This window comes from Sapajus apella, unplaced genomic scaffold, assembly GCF_009761245.1.
Source record: "Sapajus apella isolate SASKATOON/1434 unplaced genomic scaffold, GSC_monkey_1.0 scaffold109, whole genome shotgun sequence".
NCBI classification, from domain to species: domain Eukaryota; kingdom Metazoa; phylum Chordata; class Mammalia; order Primates; family Cebidae; genus Sapajus; species Sapajus apella.
This window is the reverse complement of record NW_022437049.1, coordinates 1,838,815-1,860,531: the sequence shown is the minus strand read 5'-3', so window position 1 is coordinate 1,860,531 and position 21,717 is coordinate 1,838,815. Positions and strand designations below refer to the sequence as shown.

Sequence of the window (21,717 nt, the reverse complement as noted above, 5' to 3'; positions counted from 1 at the left end):
GAGGTGCCGTGGTGGGCCCCTGGGGTAGGCAGAGCTCTTGAGTCATCCACTTCTGCTTCTGCTTCTGTCGTGTGGCCTGTTGAGAATTGAGATAAAGCAAAGCTTGTGGATAAACAGAGGTCAGTCTCTCGGGTTCTGGTTCTAGCCTGTCTTCCTACCTGCCTCCTTGATGATTGTAAGATGACAGCAGGAAGAACAGGAGCTGTGGTTATAATCCACCCTCCTGACTGTGGTAGTACCTGGGGTGCAGCACAGAGTGGAAGTGACCAGCCTAGCACCAGGCTCCTCAGTGGACCACAGCCGAGGGGTGGGGAAACGCCTGGAAAGATGGAGTCTAATGTCTTGACAGCCAGAGGGGAGAGGGGATGTTTTCAAAGCCCGGGAGTGACTTTCCCTTTAACTCCAGAGGACTTGATTCTCATGAAGGCCATCTGGGGGATGAGACTGTTGCTTTTAAATTTTAAATCTGAAGGTCAAGCCCGTTTCTGAGGTGTCAGCCCTGTGTGTAACGCCCTGGCCCATCTGGGGTCGGGTTTGGATGCGGTAATCTAAGATGGAGTTACCAGGGTGTTTCATTTTCAGGTTCATCCTTCCCTGTCTGTTCCCCTGGGGCCAACCGATGGGGTAGGAGCTCTGTGGAGTTCACTAATTGAATTATTCTTCTTGCTCCTCCTTGGAGCCCCACCAGGAGGAAAACGCTGGGAGAGCTGTTTTTGCTGGGGGTTTGATCAGAGCAGAAAGGGAAGATCTGGTCTCAACTCCAGTTTCATCTTTCAAAGTTGGGAGTTTCATTCAGCCACAGACAACTCGGACAACTAGGCCAGTGACTGCGTGCTCATTTCAGTATTGCTTTCTTAGGTTTGGATCTGGGCCTGTCACTCAACTGGAACATAAACAATAAGACGCCAAGATACCACTGTGCCAACTGCAGATTAGCTGTCTGCATTTTCTGGGGTGGCTTACTTGGAGGTTAAATGATTGTCCCCGTCCCCTGTCCCACCTTCCAGTCACCTCCTGAAGCTGTTAAGTGTCTTGTCCCCTCGTCCCCAGCAGGCTAAGTGAGGGTCATCAAGAGCTGGGCCTGGGGACCTGGTCAGCCCCACCTCGGCCTCTGAGCCAGCCCTGCCCCACCCCCTCATGAATCAGTAACCGAGAAGGAAAAGCAAGAAGTTTGTTCTCAGTGTGATCTGAGTGCATGGTACAGTTCTTACAAATAGATGGGCCCCATCTCCTGCTCAGTGGGGACACAATCAAAACCCCGCTGGGGGCTGTTTCCTGGGGAAGAGCCCTGGAGAGTGGGGCCTGCAAAGATTCAAAAGTTCCCCCCTCCCCCCTAGGGTGTGCAGGATGCCCGAGTCCCAGGAGGGGGCCAGGAGAGAATTTCAGTGGTGGGGCCAGCATCCTCCAGGTTTCTGTTGCTAGAGGCTGGCCTGCTGTCCTGGTTGAGGCTGAGTGTCTTAGCCCCTTGGCTGGCCGCTTGGCCTTTGAAGGAGCCATTTTTGTGTTCTAGGACTCAGTTTTCTCATCTGCAAAATAAAGGCTTGGACTTGGCTGTCAAGTCCATTCAGTGATGTGATCTTTGTCTCTTGGGTTTGAGGGGTGTGGCAGTGATACCCCTGTTGTAGCCAAAGTCTGCTTCCATTCTATTTTTTATTTTATTTTTTTAGAAGAGACAGGGTTTCCCCATGCTGGCCAGGCTGATCTTGAAATCCTGACTCCAGGTGATCCTCCCACCTCAGCCTCCCAAATTGCTGAGATTACAGGCCTGAGCCACCGCGCCGGGTCGGCTGCTTCCATTCTAAAATAAAAAGGTTGCAGTTCTTTGTGTTTCTTGGCTTGCAAACTCTTCAAGTATGGGTGAAACCTGAGGACTCTTTGCCCAGAAAAATGCACGGCAGGATACACTGCAGTTTGTATACATTTGCAGAGGGCCGATATTCTTGCTGAAGCCCAGCCCCACCCGTGGATTCCCCGCTTCAGGAACGCTGTGTTTAGGAGGACAGGTTATGGGGTGCAAAGGAGAGTATTAAGAGAGCCGAGGCCTTTTTCTTTTATTGTGGTAAAATACGCATGAAATTTACCATATCGACAATTTTTTTTTTTTTTTTTTTTTTTTTTTTGGAGCGGAGTTTCGCTCTTTTTACCCAGGCTGGAGTGCAATGGCGCGATCTCGGCTCACCGCAACCTCCGCCTCCTGGGTTCAGGCAATTCTCCTGCCTCAGCCTCCTGAGTAGCTGGGATTACAGGCACACGCCACCATGCCCAGCTAATTTTTTGTATTTTTAGTAGAGACAGGGTTTCACCATGTTGACCAGGATGGTCTCGATCTCTTGACCTCGTGATCCACCCGCCTCTGCCTCCCAAAGTGCTGGGATTACAGGCTTGAGCCACCGCGCCCGGCCCATATCGACAATTTTTAAGTGTATAGTTCTGTGGCATTAAGTACATTCATACTGTGCTGTTGTTGTCCCCACCATGCACCCCCAGAACTTTTCATCTTCCCTAGCTGAAACTTTGTCCCCAAGAAACACTAACTTCCCTCCTCCCCTCCCCCCAGCACGTCTCTGTCTTTGCATTTGCCTTCTCTAGGTGCTTCATAGAAGTGGAATAGACAGTGCCCTTTTATGACCGGCTTATTTCACTTAACATAATGGCCTTGGGGTTCATCCATGCTGTAGCGTATGTCAGAACTGCCTTCTTTTTTCATGTTGAATAATATTTTATTGTAAGGATATCCCGTTTGGTTGATTTGTTGCTTGATGGACACTTGGCTTGCTCGTGCCTTTCGGCTGGTGTGAATAGTGCTTCTGTGAACATGGATGTGCAAACACCATTGGAGTCCCCACTTCCAGTTCTTCTGGATATGTACCCAGGAGTGGAATTGCTCAGTTCTACAGTCATGCTGTGTCTAATTTTTTAAGGCGTCGCCAATGGCAGGGTCTCTTTGACTTGTGTGACTGCACATTCTGATCACATGGGGTGGGGAGCCCAGCCACTGGGGGTGGGCTTGAGGGTGAATCCTGGGGCAGAGAGAGTGAGAAAGGGGGGAGGGGACAGTCTGTCCCTGTGCAGTGGGGGAGGGGCAGCACTGGGCTGCTGCAGTAACCAGCTAGATTGGAGCTCACATTTATGGGAGCCCACGTTTCTGGGAGGCCTGGAGGCTCTGGAAGGTGGGGCACCCAGCATGGAGCAGCTGGCCGTGTAAGTTGGACTCCAGAGCCTTGTGACAGCAGCTTCTGGGTGGGGGACCCTTTCATTCTTCTTTTATTCCCTTGACCTCCTAACTGGAGGTTAGGAGTGGGAGGGCCTGCCAGAGGGAGTGGGGCTCTGGGGCTCAGGTCTGGGAGGTCCTGGGTGCTTTAGGGGTGAAAGGGCTGGGATGGCTGAACAGTGAGTGTGTCCAAGCGGGAGAGATTAGATTACAGAGGCAGACAGAAGTAATGATTAACTTTTCCAGTCTGCACACTGTCTCCAGGCTGGCGTACTGTTGTTTTTCCCTCTAAGTACAGTGCGGCCCTGGCCTGGCCAAGCCCTGGTATTGGGTTGTAAAGTGAGAGATGGAATGAGGGCTGGGAGTGCTCGGGGAGGGGGCCAGGGAGGGAGCTTGCTGGAGAGAAGGGAGCTTTTCCATCAGATCCAGCGTTGGAATTTATTGGCCAGAATGCAGTAAATGTTCAAAATGCCATCCCATCCAACAGTTTTCATAATTGTTATGGAACAAGGGGAGCTGGGGGAGGGGAGGGATGAAAAGGACTTTTGTTTCTCACTGTATTTTTCCACGTCTTCCGACAGTTTTCCTACCCTCTAGAAACTGGAGAGGAGTTGGACCTGTAGGGGATGGGTGCGAGAGGGCTGGGTCTGCATTTGGGTCCTGTGATACCTTCCAGGGACCAGGGGTCCTGGTACCCTGGGCTTTATGAAAATGAGGCCCGCAGCAAAAGTAGATTGGTTTCTTGCACACACGGAGCCCCCACACCTGCAAAACCAGGGAAAAACTGTCCTGGCCATCTAGGGGTTTTGTCCTTTTGGAAAATTGGCTTATGATGTAGTGGTTTGTATTAAGATTTTTATGATGCTTTAAAGTGTGTGTGTGTGTGTGTGTGTGTGTGTGAGAGAGAGAGAGAGAATGAGAATGAGAATAGAATCAAATCAGCATTCAGTGCCAGCTGCCCATTTGGGAATCCAGATAGGGATTTTGGGGACTCTCCTGACACTCTTCAGCGTGGCAGGTGGGTAGGTGGGTGGATCCAAGAGACTTGGATGTCCCTCTTGGACATGATGGACTTTCTGTTCCAGGCTTGTCCTAGCCCTTGTGTCTTCCTGGGGATGCCAGGGCCATGCTAAGAGGGAAGGCAGCTGAGCAGATAATGCCATGCGCAGCTAAGGGCTTCTATGTCTGCTAACATGTGAACCCCCTTCCTGAAGAGAGCTGCTCTGAGTCACTTGGGGGGTAACAGGGGGAACCCGGTTGGTGCACCACGGAGGGGAAGTGTCTGGAAATTCAAACTTGAGAAATGATTCGGCTGCATGCACGCTAAACAGCAGCCAGAGAGGCCCTTTACTGTCAATATTATGAATGGAGTTGGCTGGGTCGGGAGTCCCCACCCTTCCTCTGAGGCCTCTCTCCGAGGAGCCTGGGCAGAGCAGGCCTCCTCAGACGGCAGTGGCTGGAGGCTGCTGGGTACATGCTGTAATTTGCACGGCTGAACGCTGGGGCACAGGAAGCCGCGTCAGCCCGGCTGGCGAGACAGACAAGAGCTTTTGATTTGTGTGGCTTTCCTCCCCTTCACTGTGCCACCCTCAATTACGTTCTCCATGGCGATATAAATGCTCTTAGGAGCGTTTCTCCCCAGGTTGGGGGCTTCAGGCTCAGATGTTTGGGGGGTTTGGGGAGGTGATGTGGGACCAGTTTGGGGAGCCAGGCGGTAGTACATTTTAGTTCTAGGAATTGATGATTTAACATAATTTGTAAGGATACAGTCACTAATTAGTGTTCTAGACCAGCAGGGTCTGCCAAATATGTAGGCTTGGGAGAGGTGGCAAGGAGGGCGATCATGGAGAAACTTGGGGAACCGAGCCTGCGCGTGGGACAGTGGGAGGATGCTGGTGATAAAAGGTCTTCTCTTGGGGCTTACCTTCTCTTGCAGGTGATGAATAGCAAGACAGAGGAAAAAGTCATTTCTGACTCTGAAATTTAAAAAAAAGTTGGTTTAGAGGTGGACACAGCAAAACCTGACTCAAACCTCCTTTACCTTTTGATTCTATTTTGTTTTATTGTTGCAAATAAAATGCAAAAATGTGCCCTGCTCCTCAAAGTGGTTTTCTTACCCTTTGGAAGGTAGCAAAAATAAATGGAACCAGTGTTGTTTAATACTGAGAATCAGAGTGCAGCCAGAGACCAGGAAGGCCCCTGGGCCCATCTTCACTTGTCCCCTTTACATTATTTATGGACTGGTCAAACTGAGACCCCGAGAGGACAAGCCACTTGGCCAAGGTCACAGAGCAGCTTGCTGGCAAAGAAGCCATTTCACCCCCCACTTCTTGTTAAAGGGGAGCCGGACCCCGTGCTCAGCTCTGAAAGCTGGCACAGCATTTCCACAGCATGTTCCGAAGGTTGCTTTGGGAAGGAACAGTGGGACTGCCAGCTTCAGAGGCATGTGGCCACAGCCCACATCGGCAGTATTCTGGGCTGGAACTGCAGCTCTGCACTTTGGCCAGTGACTTGTGCCTTTTCCCTCCACTCCCTTTTTTAAGATAGACTGGGGATCGTGTGCCACCTCAGAGGGCTGCCGTGGGCCACTTAGAAAACACAGCCTATGCAAAGCGAGTGCTCAGTGTAGGCATTGGCCCAGAACTGTTCTCGCATGGGGTGTGGGGCTGTGGGGATAATAGGAAAGATGGGTGGGCATTTCCTGAGCAGCTGGAGAACACAGGAGCCTCAGAGATGAGACCAGGGGGTACCCCACAGGCTGGCCTCAATCACTTTGGCATCGAATTGGCACAGCAACCTTCCGAGGCTGGCCTTGGGGGACCCCTGCTTTAAGGATGAGCTGAAGGTATCCCAAGGCTACATGCGAGGTTGGTGTGAAATGGGTGTCTGGCTCTGTAGCTGGTCAGCTCACCTCTGGGGTTGGCACAGGGGCGTGGTTTCTGCCATGGCCAGAACTCCCTGGGGTGTGGAAACGAAGCCTGCTGTGTCCAGGGACCAGAGAGCAGCCTGGTCTTTGAAGGAGACACTGTGGCACCCCCTGCCCACCCCCAAGTCCAGCCATCTCACTTCACTAGAGATGTTGCAAAGCATGAAAAAAAAAATTCCAGCATTCTCAGGTCAGCCTTTTAGCAGCCGTAGTCAGCCTCTGATCTGTTTGGGGAAGGAGCGTGGGGTGGTGGAGATGGGTTGGGCCCTAGCGTTTTCTGAGTAACTCAGAGTTTACCTGAAACAGCGGTTTCTTTCCTCCATGAGGAACTTGCTCTAAACCCCAGCATTGTCTGTGTTTCCCGAGGAGTCTGAGGGAGCTCTGGGGTCCTATTTCCCGTTCTTGGTGAGGCTGTGAGCATGGTGGATTAGAGCCCACCCCAGACCTTAAAATGAGCCCAGATATCTCAGCAAGTTTTATTCGTCTCTATTAGGGGGGTGGCATTTGCCTGTTGAAAACGAGACCAGCAAGGGTCCTGTTAATTCCCATAGATGGGATGGATTGGCACTGGTGCTCCCTTTTATCCTGGGCTTGTCCCTAAAGAGGGCTTGTTCATATGAGAACAGCCAATTTCCTGACAGGGTTGGGAGCAGGGGATGGGTGCTGTGAACCTTTGAGATGTCTGCTGCGGAGGGAGAGACAGGATGAGGCAACTGTTGGTGGCGCCTGGGTCCTGAGGAGGGAGGGCCCTGGACCTGGTGAGGGCAAGGCGTGGTGATGTTTGTGCTCCCAGGTTGCCAGGTGCAAGCTGTCTGTGTCCACACTTCTGCCCTTCGTTTGCCCCTGATTGGCACCGGGAGTGTGCATGAGGTGGCCGCGCATGCCCAGGCACCCCTCCTCCCCAACTTCTCTGTCCTCAGCCTTCTGCTCTGCTGGACCACGGAGGAGGGGGCTCAGAGGCGCGTGGCCCTGTTGGACTTTGGCAGAGAAGTATCGCTTCATAATCCAAGTGGCTCACAGAGATGAGAGCCAGTGTAGAGCCCTCCTCACCCACCTTTGACCCCAGCCCCCGGTACCCTGGCAGTTGGGCACATTTAACCATGGGGCATCAGCTGCTGGAGTTCATGTCTCTACTGGCTTTGTTTCCCAAGCTTGTCCTTGTTCCTAAATGGAAGCTTGGGGACCACCTCTCCGCCAGCACCTCCTTTGTGTGTATGGACCCAGCCAGGCCCAGATGGCCTCTGTTCCCTGCCTGCCCATGTTCTCCCAACCCCGTGATTGTTTGCGGAGCTGCTCTGCCGTCTGCCTTCAGGTGGAGACAGAAATGGTACTGTTGAAGCACCGAGCATGGCCTTCCCTCCCTCCCCCCATTTTTCTTTTCTCCTCTCCTGATGCCTTCAAATAAAAAATTTAAGAAAGGAAAAATCCTGGCCAGGCACGGTGGCTCATGCCTGTAATCTGAGCACTTTGGGAGGTCGAGATGGGTGGATCATGAGGTCAGGAGTTCGAGACCAGCCTGGCCAACATGGTGAAAACCCTGTCTCTACTAAAAATACAAATATGAGCCAGGCATGGTGGCGCATGCCTGTAGTCCCAGCTACTCGGGAGGCTGAGGCAGGAGAATCGCTTGAACCCGGAAAGTGGAGTTTGCAGGGAGGCCGAGCCATTGCACTCCAGGCTGGCGACAGAGCAAAACTCCATCACATACAGAAAAAAAAAAAAAAAAAAAAAAGAGGGAAAATTCCTTGCTTACCTAAAATGTGGTCTTGAGGCCTGGTCACCCTGTGCCATTGGGACCTGGGGTATGAGTTTCATTCATGAGCCTCTGGTCTCCTGGAAGGGTCTGGTCTGTTCATTCATGAGCAGGGTAATTAAATAACTCTTTGTAAGAGTCAGGGAGCTCCTTGCTAAGTGGTCTTCCCCAACGCCAGTGCAAACACAGGCTGGAGTCCTCTCCCTTCTCAATGCCCACCTCCCCCTTCCCTTTAAAGGGAGGATTTTATGCTTTAAGGGAAATGGGGAAGGTGGGGGGAACACCTTAAAGGAATTTTAGGCAGATTCAGCATTTTTCTGGTGTTGCTCCAAAAATTCCCTCCACTGTAATAAAAAGAAAAAACTGTGAGCAGGCATCTGATTAGTGAGCTTTTTACAACACAGCTTTTCTTTTGAATGCTTTAAAATGAACACATACCATTTTAAAACAAGCCCCTGTACAGCTTTCTGGGGAGGGGAGAAGTTTGTGGAAAATACCAGAGAAGGTTATAAAGCTGAGGGAAATTAACAAGGGACTGTGAGTTTTGCCTTTGGAGGTTAAATATCAGCGAGGGGCCAAGGCACTTCCTTAGTCCTTGTACTCACTGAACTTCCCAGCCCCTTGACACATGGCCTGGGAAGTCCCGGGAGCAAAGCGCCCCCACAGACCTTTGTGGGGACACTGGAGCGGGCTGTGGGCCCAATTCAGGGAACTGTTTTTCTGTGAAGATGAAGCTGAGTGTTTCCCAGAAATGAGCCCAAATGGCGGAGAATTCAGGGCAAAGAGGGGAATCTCTGTACTGGTCATGGGGGATGTCGGGTGAGGTCCCCAGAAGGTGTGACGTTCACACAAGGGTGTGTGTTCCAGGGCCCTTCGCTGTTGCCGAACGGTTTTGCTGGTAGTCCCGGCAGGAGGGAGGAGAATGGAGCTGTCCTATGGAGTGGACAGAGGCTGCTCAGGGGAAGCTGAGGGGACAGCAGGGGAGGAGCAGGCAGGGGTCTCCCTGAAGTAGGTTAGGCACCCAGAGGACTTCGGGGCCTTGTTCTCACACAGTGACACTCACGATATTCACGCGCTGCCGTGTATCTGGGCTGCGCCATTAACCTCAGCAGAAAAAGGCTTTTTCCTCAGCAGAAAAAAGGGGGTGTCTGGCAGCAAATTCCCGGGGGGCTACACGGATGAAACAGAAACCCTCCTGACGATTCCCCTCCTGCCACAGGCCTCAGGCTCCAGTCCCTACCCAGCTCCCTCTGCCCACAGAGGCCCTCACCCTTGGCAGACAAGGCTCCCACCCCTTGCATCGGTGGCTAACAGGCCTGGCATGGGGGTACCTCGGTCCCAGGACCCTACTCCACTCACTCACTCTTCCTCCTCCTCCTGTTGGCCCATGCCAGGTTTCAGTGGGTCTCAGTTGCATGAAACAAAGCATTGTGAGGCTCTGCTGAGGGTCCTGCTCCCTCCCTCCCTCCCTCCCTCCTTCCCTCCTCCTTCCCAGCAGCTCCGTGAGTCTTCTTTTTCAGGCCAGGTTTGCTGTCCTGAATTGCGAAAATAAGCGAAAGCGTCTTGTATTTCAAAACACCAAAGGGTGGACGTCCTGTGCCTCCCAGAAGAGAGCGTTCTCCCCGCTACACGCTTGCAGGCCAGCGCACCCTTCCTCCATGGGCCTTCAGGTCTGTGGTGTAGCCTTCAGAGCTGAACTCCTTCAGCAAGAAAGTTCCAAGCCTGCCAGTGCTCACGAGCTTATTAGCAGTTGATGGATACTCCGCAGGAACAAGTGACTGCCTGATGAGTCCCCTTCTCCTTGTCCCTGTCTCGTTTTCCATATGTTCTAGTACATGTGTGCACACAGAAGCACAACAGACTCATACACACAGTGACATCATGGACACACAGCCTTGCACACACACGTGCACACACCATGCCTCCTAGATACTTGGGGCAGGTGGTGACTAACCAGTTTTCTGGTGTTGATTTTCAGTGGAGTGGGGGTTGAGGGAAAGGAATGAGACCTCCGTGTCCCCCTTTGTGGAGCCATCGGGGCAGGCATTTGGGAAGGCCAGCTGGGGGTGTCTTCAGGGAACGGCCGCGCAGGGGGAGTGTGCGTGGCTGCTCAGCAGGCTGCAGTGTGCACGTGTGCAGCTTTACTGACGGGCGCCTCCGTCCAACACTGGCTGCTACTTTAACAGAAAAAACTGAGTGGAGCCAACTGGTTCCCAGGTCCTAACACGCCTGTGAAAGTTGGAGCGAGTTGGTGTCCTGGGCTGCCTCAGTCACCCAGCCTGCGGGGGCAGCGGGATGCGGCCTGTCCTCTGCCATCAGCCCCTGCATGGTGCCACCCACCATCACTGACTCCGAACCCAGTTACTCCAGAAACACAAAGGCCACACCAAGGCACATCTCACTCTCAGCCCCGCCTTTGTGCCCCCCAGACCCCCGAGAAGGAGGAGCTGGGGCTGCAGGGAACGAGGAGTGACGTGGGCCCTTCCCCTCTTCCCCCGCTCTGCTCTCCCCATTTTTGTTAACAAATACAAGACTTCCGGTCTCCACCCTGCAGCCGCAAACCACAGCGTTCCTGCAGTCTGGCTGGGCTGGGGAGATTTATGGTCCCAAGTCTGAGGCCTGCCCGCTGGCTCCTGCTTGAGGAGGAGTCAGAATGCCCGCCGTGGGGGCTCCCTTTCCCTCTGTGTGACCCCCTTTTTAAAGTCCTCCCAGCTCCTGCTGAGGAAAATCACCTTACCAGAATCACCCGGTGCCGGTGGGAATAGCCCTGTGCAGGGAAGCAGGGTGGGGCCTGCTGGGAGGGAGGAGGGCGGCAGGGTGCCCTGCAGGTTCCAGATGCTTCTGCAGAAGGAGGGGTGAGGGGGTCCCCCCTGGGGACAGGGGTTCTGGCAGAGAAGGGGAGCGCATCCATTTGAGACACATAATCTTCTGTCTGGGCTGGAGGAAGCTTTGTTAAGGTAGCCGGGATAATACCGGAATGCAGGTTGTGATTTGGCATTTTGACACAAATTCACCCGTTGTGTACAGGGCCACTGCGGACACACTTGAGACTTGTTTTTCTATTAGGAATATCGATGTTTTTGTCCCAAGCCACCCTCGTTTTTATTTTTACCAGATAGAGAGGTCCCTCATGATCACGGCACTGATTTGGGAGCTGGGTGACAGGTACCCAGAGACCGTCGCATAGGTGGCCCCAGGGTCTGGACACCTGGGTTCTTGCTTTGGCCGTGTCGCCCCTGGTTCTCCAGCAGCAGCCTTTCTGAGTCCTGGTTTTCTCATCAGGATGACAAGGGGCTGGAGGAGCTGGCCTTCCAAGGTTCCATCCAGTTGAAAAATCTGTAACTCCAGGATGTGGCTGAGGCTTTTTGCAGCCCTAAGACCAGACCACCCGAGTTAATGAGGGTCCCTGTGCATCTGTGCGCTGCAGAAAAGAGGCTTGGTTGGCCAGGTGGGCACGGGTGCTAGTGTATTCCTGATGGGCAGGAGCCTGCAGAGAAGCAGCACCCAGAGCTTCCTATGCTTAAAGAAAGGCAGGGTCCTGGTCAAAGGGCTGAACAAGCCTGGGCAAGTCCAGGACCCTCCTCACTGCCACCTTTCTTCTGTCTTGTCCTGAGAAATGAGCTCGTGATGGGGGTGTGTGTATGTGTGCGTGTGTCTTTATTCTAGGACTCACTCACCCATACCCGTCCCCACCAACCCTCTCTGCCATTGTGTTTTCTAGATTCCCAACTTCTTCTGGAGCCTGGGGATCGGTCACACTGGTGCGTGGTGGCATACTGGGAGGAGAAGACGCGAGTGGGGAGGCTCTACTGTGTCCAGGAGCCCTCTCTGGATATCTTCTATGATCTACCTCAGGGGAATGGCTTTTGCCTCGGACAGCTCAATTCGGACAACAAGAGTCAGCTGGTGCAGAAGGTGCGGAGCAAGATCGGCTGCGGCATCCAGCTGACGCGGGAGGTGGACGGCGTGTGGGTGTACAACCGCAGCAGCTACCCCATCTTCATCAAGTCCGCCACACTGGACAACCCGGACTCCAGGACGCTGTTGGTTCACAAGGTGTTCCCCGGTTTCTCCATCAAGGCTTTCGACTACGAGAAGGCGTATAGCCTGCAGCGGCCCAATGACCACGAGTTCATGCAGCAGCCGTGGACGGGCTTTACCGTGCAGATCAGCTTTGTGAAGGGCTGGGGCCAGTGCTACACCCGCCAGTTCATCAGCAGCTGCCCGTGCTGGCTGGAGGTCATCTTCAACAGCCGGTAGCCGCGTGCGGAGGGGACAGAGCGTGCGCTGAGCAGGCCACACTTCAAACTACTTTGCTGCTAATATTTTCCTCCTGAGTGCTTGCTTTTCATGCAAACTCTTTGGTATTTTTTTTGTTGTTTGTTGGTTGGTTGGTTTTCTTCTCGTCCTCGTTTGTGTTCTGTTTTGTTTCATTCTTTGAGAAATAGCTTATGAAAAGAACTGTTGGGGGCTTTTTTTGGAAGGGGGGGTGGGTATGATCGGCAGGACACCCTGCTAGGAAGAGGGGAAGCAGAAATCCAAGCACCACCAAACACAGTGTATGAAGGGGGCGGTCATCATTTCACTTGTCAGGAGTGTGTGTGAGTGTGAGTGTGTGGCTGTGTGTGCACGCGTGTGTGGGAGCCACAGATGGGGAGGCAACGTGCTCTTTGTTTTGTGTCTCTGACGGGTGTCCCCAGCAGAGAGGTTTGCAGCCCCACGTGGTATCTCTCGTGTCCTTTGGATATGCTCAGTGGGACAGAGGCAGTACCTGGGCAAGCTGGCAGCTGGGGGTCCCCGCAGCTGCCAGGAGCACGGCTGTGTCCCCAGCCTGAGAAAGCCCCCACCCTTCCTCTCCCACCTCTAGGACACGGGCCTGTCCACAGGCTTCTGAGCAGCGAGCCTGCTGGTGGCTGAACCAGAACCAATTGTTTTTATCCTCGTCTTATTCCCCTCCCGCCAGCCCCTGCCATTGTAGCGTCTTTCTTTTTTGGCCACCTGCTCCTGGATCTCTCTGAGATGGGCTTCCTGAGGGCTGCCGGGGCAGCCCCTCACAGTATTGCTCACCCAGTGCCCTCTCCCCTCATCAGCCTCTTCCCTGCCTGCCCTGGTGACATCAGGTTTTTCCTGGACTTAGAAAACCAACTCAGCACTCCCTGCTCTGAGCCTGGGTGTTGAGCTCTGCTATTAGACCAGCAAGGGGGGACGTCCCTGGGAGGGACATGCTTAGCAGTCCCCTTCCCTCTAAGAAGGATTTGGTCCGTCATAACCCAAGGTACCATCCTAGGCTGACACCTGACTCTTCTTTCATTTCTTCTACAACTCATACACTCGTATGATACTTTGACACTGTTCTTAGCTCAATGAGCATGTTTAGACTTTAACATAAGCTATTTTTCTAACTACAAAGGTTTAAATGAACAAGAGAAGCATTCTCATTGGAAATTTAGCATTGTAGTGCTTCGAGAGAGAAAGGACTCCTGAAAAAAAACCCTGAGATTTATTAAAGAAAAAAATGTATTTTATGTTATATATAAATATATTATTACTTGTAAATATAAAGACGTTTTATAAGCATCATTATTTATGTATTGTGCAATGTGTATAAACAAGAAAAAGGAAAGATGCACTTTGCTTTAATATAAATGCAAATAACAAATGCCAAATTAAAAAAGATAAACACAAAATTGGTGTTTTTTTCTATGGGTGTTATCACCTAGCTGAATGTTTTTCTAAAGGAGTTTATGTTCCATTAAACGATTTTTAAAATGTACACTTGATACCGTGTTGTCCTCCAACTCCTTTTTCTTCTGCTGCTTGGAGGGGATTGGGGAGGAGTATTCATCCAGTTCAGTTGAGTTGGCATCTTCCCAGCCCCGTTCTTGGAGGAGGGGAGACGTGGGCCCCAAAAGAGAGACATGTAGAACAGCCCTGGCCTTCAACAGTGCTGCAAACACCTGCAGCCTACCAAGACCTGGCTCCCTCCCTCCTGTGTCCCGAATTTGTAATGGGAAACAACCTACAGGAACCCTGTGGGTGACGATGCAAAAGCTGGTAGGATCGAGGAAAGGGAATTACATCTCGGGTGATTGGGAAGACCGGATTAGGGGATGGGTGGATGGGGAAGGTTAGCCCCAAGAACCTGGATCCCTCTGGTTCTTGCCAGCAACCTGCTTGGCGATAATCCCAAGCCTACTGTAACTCTGCCAGACTGGATTCCAGGAGGAGTTTCCTGGGTGTGAGGCCCTGGAGGGGTGATGAAAGTGGGGGTTGAATGTCAGTGTTGGTCAGAGGGACTTGGCCGCCTCCTGGCTGCTTCCCAAATACTGTTTTGGGCCGCAGAGATCACAGAGTCTGGGTTCTACTCTGCAGTATTCTCTATTGTCTGCTGAGACGTTAGCTACAGTTCACTGGTCCCCTTCCCCAGCCCAGCCCAGGTGGCACTTGCGGTCAAAGTGCCTCTTCAGTGCTGGCTTTGCATCAGCCTACCTTGGTTTGCTGCTGATGGATCTGAGTCATGTTTTAGATTCGGGGAATCTTGCGTAAGAGATGGTCTAAATCAGGTACCAAACAAAGGGCTATGCAGGTGTCTCTATGCAAGGGGCTTTGAATCTTCTACCCAGGAAGAGGAGGCCTTTGGAAGTGGGGGTTAAGAATTTGGGTATCACAAGCCTGTACAATTTCATAAAAGCTTTCTGGAAGGCCAATGTAGGACAGCCAACTTTCTGTTTTGCCGAAAGGTCACCCAAAGCACTACAGCCTACTGGCGCCACTACTTCATTAAAGGGAATTATAATACAATTGTGTCGCAAGAAATATTAATACATGTTGATTGTTGATTCATGCTCCAGGGCGTTAGTGCCAAGTGCTCATCCGGGCCACCTTGTTTACGTGTGATCAGGAGCTCACTACCTCTCAAAGCAGCTTTTTGCGCTTTTTTTTTTTTTTTTTTTTGAGTCTGGCTCTGTTGCCCAGGCTAGAGTGCAGTGATCTCAGCTCACTGTAGCCTCCGCCACCCGGGTTCAGGTGATTCTGCTGCTTCAGCCTCCCAAGTAGCTGGGATTACAGGTGCGCACCACCACGTCCGGCTAATTTCTTGTATTTTTAGTAGAGGTAGGGTTTCGCCATGTTGGTCAGGCTGGTCTCGAACTCCTGGCCTCAGGTGATCCACCCACCTCGGCCTCCCAAAGTGTTGGGATTACAGGCGTGAGCCACCATGCCTGGTCGCTTTTTGCTTTTTGTCATTGAACTGAAACTTGCTTTTATTCTAGTTCTGTAACCCAGATAAGTGCAAGATCCCATCTCTAGAAAACACCCAAGGAGGGTTCTAACTAACTCCAGGGTGGTAGAGGCGGAGGAGGGGTAGGGAGGGAAGCTGTCACACCGGGGGCTGTCAGTCATTTTAGTTGGCTCTAACTTGCGTTGGCATGCCAGGAAGCTCTTTAATAACAGTGGCTACCGTGTATTGAACGCTTCGCTAGGTGCCAGGTATAATGTCTAGGTATTTGAGGGAATCCTCATTTCATCTTCATTGGGACATGCTGCACAAATGGAGGCTTTGAGAGGTTAAATGACTTGCCCGAGGTCCCCCAATGAGGAAGCAGGTGGTTAGGAGCTCAGGACCTGACTGGTTGAGTGGTTCTTACTGCTTGGTCCACGCCCTGTTGAGATGTTTGATAGGGTCCTGCGTGGCTCTAGTCCCACAGCTCCCTGAAATGCAGAGAAGGTGGGAGGGTGGTCTGCCACGTTTCCTCCTGGCCCTGCCACTTGTGCAAGGCCTCTGGATTTGGGAGGCAGAAGCTGTGGCTTTTGGAGGAAGGAGAGGCTGGAACAGGGGTGGAGGTGTGCGGGTTCTGGCAGCACGGCTGATTCTGGGTGGGTGGTGGGGAAAGAGGAGGGCTTAGGAGGAGTCTGGCATTTGCTGGTCGCTGATGCTTCCCTCTTTTTACCGGCGAGCCCGTCACCCACAGTCATCTCCTGAGCACCTTCAAAGTGCCCAGGACTGTGCCGCAGCTGGCGTGGTGGTAACACGGACCTGGACCGTGCCTGCACGTGATGCTGGAGGACAAGACGCCGCATCTGAGATGATCAGCAGCAGTGCAGGCAGAAGAAAAGGCGAGAACCCAGAAGGAGGCCTGGTCATGGGGCCACAGGGGCTTGCAGCGGAGGTGGGACTTTCAGCACGGATGGCATTGAGGTGAGCAGAGCAGGGGGAGAAGTACCCCATGGGAAGGACGTTTTCCTGCCTCTCGGTACTCTTTCCTTTCAGTTTACCCCTCAAATGTCAGGGTGTCTTACGCAATTCGATCTCAGCTCTGCTCAGGCCACACCCTCTCCCTGCGTGGCAGCACCACTCTGGTGGCTTCATCTCCCTTGGACCTGTAGATGCCTCAGTTGTCCCAACCAGAAACCTGGATTCTCCATCCTTGCCCCTGTCCATAATAAAAAACCAAACCCCTTCTACTCTATTTCATTCAGTCAATAATTACAAATTGTACATGTCTCTCACAGAGTTCCCTTTTCTGTGCCCCCACTAGCATGACTTAATCCAGGGGCTGTTAGTCTCCCCTGGGTCTCCCTTACCTCTATTCAAAGCAGCCCTTCAGCATCCACCTCCGCCAATCTCCCCACGGAGTCCCGAGCCCTCCACACACAGAAACCTTTTGTTCCAGGCGTGTAGGGAGATGCACCATGCTGCAGGCGCAGGTTGCTTATGTGCTTCTGCAGCAAGTGCTTTGCAGCCACTTCAGTTAGCTACCTCCTCCTTATCCTTTGGGATCTGTTGCAGGCAGCACTTTCTGCAAGAAGCCTCTTCTTTGTAAAAAATTTCTGTCCTAAAGAGGGATCAATAGTGTGAGATTCTAAGCTGGGCGTGGTGGCTCACGCCTGTAATCCCAGCACTTTGGGAGGTCAAGGCGGACAGATCACCTTAGGTTGGGAGTTTGAGACAAGGCTGACCAACACAGAGAAACCCCATCTCTACTAAAAATACAGAATTAGCCGGGTGTGATGGGGGGTGCCTGTAATCCTAGCTATTCAGGGGGCTGAGGCAGGAAAATTGCTTGAACCTAGGAGGCGGAGGTTGCAGTGAGCCGAGGTCGCGCCATTGCACTCCAGCCTAACTCTGTCTCAAAAAAAAAAAAATAATAATAATAATCGCTTGAGATTCTCTCTCCTACTGAACCATAAGCTCTTGGCACCCTGGAGTCTCAACTGGAGCCTTAGGTAGGATCCACCGCCCTGACAACTCCTGGAGTAATGCTCAGAGAGGACTTGTCTCATGAATGAGGCAGAGCTGTGGGCTTAGCTTGGGCTGGGAATAACTGTCATCGTCATCATCAAGAGGCAACACTGAGTATGTCCCGACTCTGTGCTAGGCAGTGTTCTGAGCACTTTACACTGGGATTGTCCCATACAGTTCTCACAGCCACCGTGCGAGTAGATACCATGATCATCATTCCCATTCTACAGATAAATAGGTTCAAAGAATTGCCCGCAGCCTCCCAGCTGTCAAGTGATAGCATCGGATTTCATCACTTCTGTGTTATCTAATCTCTCCGGGCAGGCCTGGCTCAAGGGGTTGGGTATATGTTTTTTCTAAAACAAGTTCTGGTTTGGAAGGACCAAGCTGATCTGACTGCTGAAAGAACACCTGCCATTTGTGCATGTGGGTGCACGCTAAGGGGCATGCTGCCTGCGCTCCCACGCTGCAGAGGATGTGGACAGGCCTTCCCTGATTCAGGAAGGAGCCGACCCTCCAATGGGTGAGTGATTTGCCTGGGACCACCTATACACAGCCTGTGATGGAAGCTGGATTTGTACCCAAACCTACAGCAAACAGTGACTTCTTGATGGGTCTATTAAGCTCCCAACGCTCAGCAGCCTGCAGAGGACCTATTGGTCAGCCCAGCCTGTGCGCTCTCAGTGTCAACTCCTGACTGTTCCTGAGGGTGTGCTGGGGGCAGGCGAGGTGGGGGCCTGATGTGATTCACAGTCACTGGTATGGGAGTCAGAAAGATCTGGGTTTGAGCACTCACTTGGGCAAGTCACAACCTCTCCGAACCTCAATTTCCGAAGCATAAAGTGTGTATTATACTTTTGTGAGGCTAAAATGGGAATTGGGAGAAAATTCATATGAAGAGCTGGCCATATGCTAATTAGATTGAACCACGTGGGATTGCTAATATCTGATCACGTTGACCTACAATAATGGCAATTTCAGATACTTTATTAGATACTCAATCCAAGACTGCCAGCTGTGATTGGGGTCCCCACCCTTCTTTTCACCCCGCAGCTGCAGGCAGAGGCTGATGGTGCCCTCTGGGTGATGGATTTTGCAGCAAGTGAGAGAAGACAGTGGGAAAGCCAGTCCATGGATAGTAGGGGGGTGGCCAATATTGGGGTGATTCCTTCCTGCTCAGAACGTCAGCCAACTACTGAGCCCAGGCCAGGGCAGGAAGCAAAGACCAGCAGCAGTCAGGGCTGCAGGGTTGGGGTGCCCTGGCCTCAGGAGGAAGGGTGCATGGGCCCAGGCTGCCACCCTCAGAGCCAGGAGCAGCCTGCACAGTCCCCGGTTTCCTGGCGGCTCTCAAGCAGGAGGCCCGAGCTGCTAGCTCAGCAGTTTTCCCCCAGCCAGAAGCACCCCCCTCTCTTTCTGAAAGTAATGATTTTCTAAAAATGGATTCCCTCCCCTCCCCCAGCTGCAATTAATCTACCCAACACAAAGTGGCCGCTGGAGGAGGACTCTAGTGAGTTGGGACGAGTGCAAGTGCTTTGATTAATTCAGGGACAATCTCCTGGCTGGGCTGGGGGTGAGAAGCTGGGCAGGGGCAAGCTGCCTGGGTGGGGGCTGGCCACTGCAGGATCCATTTAAACAGCTGTCAGAGCCAAGGAGACCTGGGAGAGCTGGGAGCCTCTTCCTAGGGAGCCTGTGCCCGCCTTCCTGGGGATTTGAGAGGCAGAGTCTGCCATGGACATGTGCCCAGGTGCCAGGGGAAGCTCTTATTAAACCTGCAACTTCCTGGAGCTGCCATTTTAGTGGAAGCTTAAGGGAAGAAGGAAGACAATTGTTTCTACCATGAGCACTTATATCTTATGTAGGAGAATGCAAACTTGACAGGAATTGTTGAGAAAAAATAAGACACTTCAAGGACTCGTTGTTGCCCTTGGTGTTGCTTTAAGTGGTGGCCCCAGGCCCTGGACTGTTTCCCTTCTGCTGTGGGCACTTTGGTGAAGAAGTGTAAGATCAGTAGGACACAGAAGCCCTGGGGACAGAACTAGAGTCTGTATATTAGGGAAAATAGAGATGTGTCATAGACAACTATATTGAATTCATTCTCAGTAGTGTAGACAGTCCTCTCATACATGTTCTTCTAGTGATTCTGGATGGGAGCTCTGACTACCCCCATTTTAGAAGAAACTAAGGCTAAAAGAGATCAGAGGCTTACACAAGTCACCCAGCCATGAGGTGGCCAAGCAGTTTTCCTTAAGTCTAAGCCAGGGCTCTTTATCCAAAGCCTGCTGCTTGCCGCTCTGTCCCATGCCCGTTTCAAACTCCAGGCCTTGTGCTCAGGCTGTCCAGATCCCAGCAGTAATGACTGACGTAGGGTCAAGGAATTTCATTCCCAGGGAATGCTTATGCACTCCACTCATTTCCCAGCCTCTCTTGCAGTTTGGGCCCATGTGACCAGTTCTGGCCGATGGGTTGTGAGAAGCGTGGTGTGTTACTTCTAAGCTAAAGCATTGAAAAACTGGTGCAGGGTGACCCAGCTCTCTCTCTCCCTCTTGCCACAGGGACCTGGATGATATGTTTTATGATGATAGAGACATAAGATGGAAACCACTTGGCTCCTGACTCGCTGCTCCGGAGAGCCACTGGGCCCACTGCAGGCTTTGTTTGAATATGGAACTTTTTCTTTGTGGCTGAGATTTGGAGGTTTGCCTATTCAGATGATTATGTGACCTGTGCCCTGCCCTCAGTCCCTTTCAGAATCTGACTTGCTTCTTTCTTTTATGGAGCTGGGTCTTGTATCTCCAGCATCTGGGAGCTCCTTGAGGCCAGGCACCTGCCCAGTCCTCATGCTTACTTGAATCCTTTCATACAAAGTGCAGCACTGGGCTCACAGCAGGTGCCGGGTAAATACCTGCTATAATTGGCATGAAGTTCCTCTCCAGTGGTGCTCCATGAGGGACTGCCAGGGTGTCTGTCCTCCAAGGGCACATCTGGTCCAGGGCTCCTCTCTCATGAAGCCCTGCCCTTGCCTGCTCCTCACCTACATGGCCTTTGAAGCCACTCTTCACCTTCTCCTCAACCTCATCTCCACAGGAGCAAGCTACAGTTGCAGCCAGCCAGGGGGCACTTCAACCTGGCCAAAACCAGTTCCCTCTGGCCAAGGAGAGACAGTCTCCGGGCAGCGCTCTGGCTCCACTGAACACATTGACTGGCGTCATCAGACCATGTTTCCAGGCCCTGTCTCCTATCTGCTTGATTTTTCTTCATACTGGGGGTTGACATTATATTTATTGTATTATATACACATTTGAAATTTTATTACATAGCTGTTTGTTGGCTTGACTATTGTCAGAGGTCTCTAGCAGAGTGTGAACTATGTGATAGCAGGGACTTTGCTCTGGTCACTGCTATAACCCCAGAATCTAGAACAATGCCCAGCACATAGAAGGCACTCCACAGATATTGGATGAATCAATGTTGAATGACTATTTATTTATTTATTATTACTATGTTTTTATAGAGACAGGGTTTCACCTTGTTGGTCAGGGTGGTTTCGAACTCCTGACCTCAGGTGATCCACCCACCTCGGCCTCCCAAAGTGCTGGGATTACAGGTGTGAACCACCACACCCGGCCTTGAATGACGATTTAACTTTTTTTTGTTGTTTTTTTGAGACAGAGTCTTGCTCTGTCACCCAGGCTGGAGTGCAATGGTGTGATCTCAGCTCACTGCAACCTCTGCCTCCCGGGCTCAAATGATTCTCCTCCTCAGTCTCCCAAGTAGCTGGTATTACAGGCACCCACCACCACGTCTGGCTAATTTTTTATATTTTTAGTACAGATGGGGTTTCACTATGTTGGCCAGGCTGGTCTTGAACTCCTGACTTCGTGATGTGCTTGCCTTGACCTCCCAAAGTGGTGGGATTATAGGCATTAGCCACTGCGCCCGGTTATTTAACTTTTCAACTAAAATATATGAATTTAAGTTCCAGGTGAATTTTTCTTCTTTTTTCTTTTTTTTAGAGACAGAGTCTCTGTTGCTGAAGCTGTAGTGCATTGACATGATCATAGCCTTGAAATCCTGGGCTCAAATGATCCTCCTGCCCCTAGCCTCCCAAATAGCTGGAACTATAGGTAAGCACCACCCTGCCTGGCTAATTTTAAATTTTTTTGTTGAGACTGAGTCTTGCTATGTTGCCCAGGCTGGTTTCCAACTGCTGGTCTCTAGTGATCTTCCTGCCTCGCTGGGATAAAAGGAACGAGCCACTGTGCCCAGCCAAATTCCTTTTTCCCCAAGAAAAGTGGGTATGTACTTACTCTACAATACTTATGAAAATAAAAAGTGCATTATTATATTCTTTTCTCCCAAGAGGTGAATGCAAAACTTTAGCTCTTGGGTTGGTGGTAATAGTGGCAACTATGCCCACAATAATAATAACAAAAACCTGAACTTACTTAGGGCTAAGTATGTGCCAGGCGCTCTCTGCAAGGTGTGTTGTGTGTGCATGTTTTTTTTTTTTTTTTTTTTTTTTTTTTTTTTAAGAATGGGGTTTCACCATGTTGGTCGGGCTGGTCTTGAACTCCTGACCTCAGGTG

At 51.7% G+C, this 21,717-nt stretch overlaps 1 protein-coding gene across 3 annotated transcripts in view; it reads left to right on the top strand.

The window, feature by feature from the left end:
* Positions 1 to 13,670, top strand: part of SMAD7 (SMAD family member 7) — a 30,489-nt gene extending 16,819 nt beyond the window's left edge. For all 3 annotated transcript variants that reach the window (XM_032259420.1, XM_032259419.1, XM_032259421.1), the window contains one exon: positions 11,612 to 13,670. In XM_032259420.1, the coding sequence (XP_032115311.1) occupies positions 11,612 to 12,150 (539 nt within the window). In that variant the 3' untranslated portion in view covers positions 12,151 to 13,670. The remainder of the gene's footprint in view (positions 1 to 11,611) is intronic.
* The last annotated feature ends 8,047 nt before the right edge of the window (positions 13,671 to 21,717 follow it).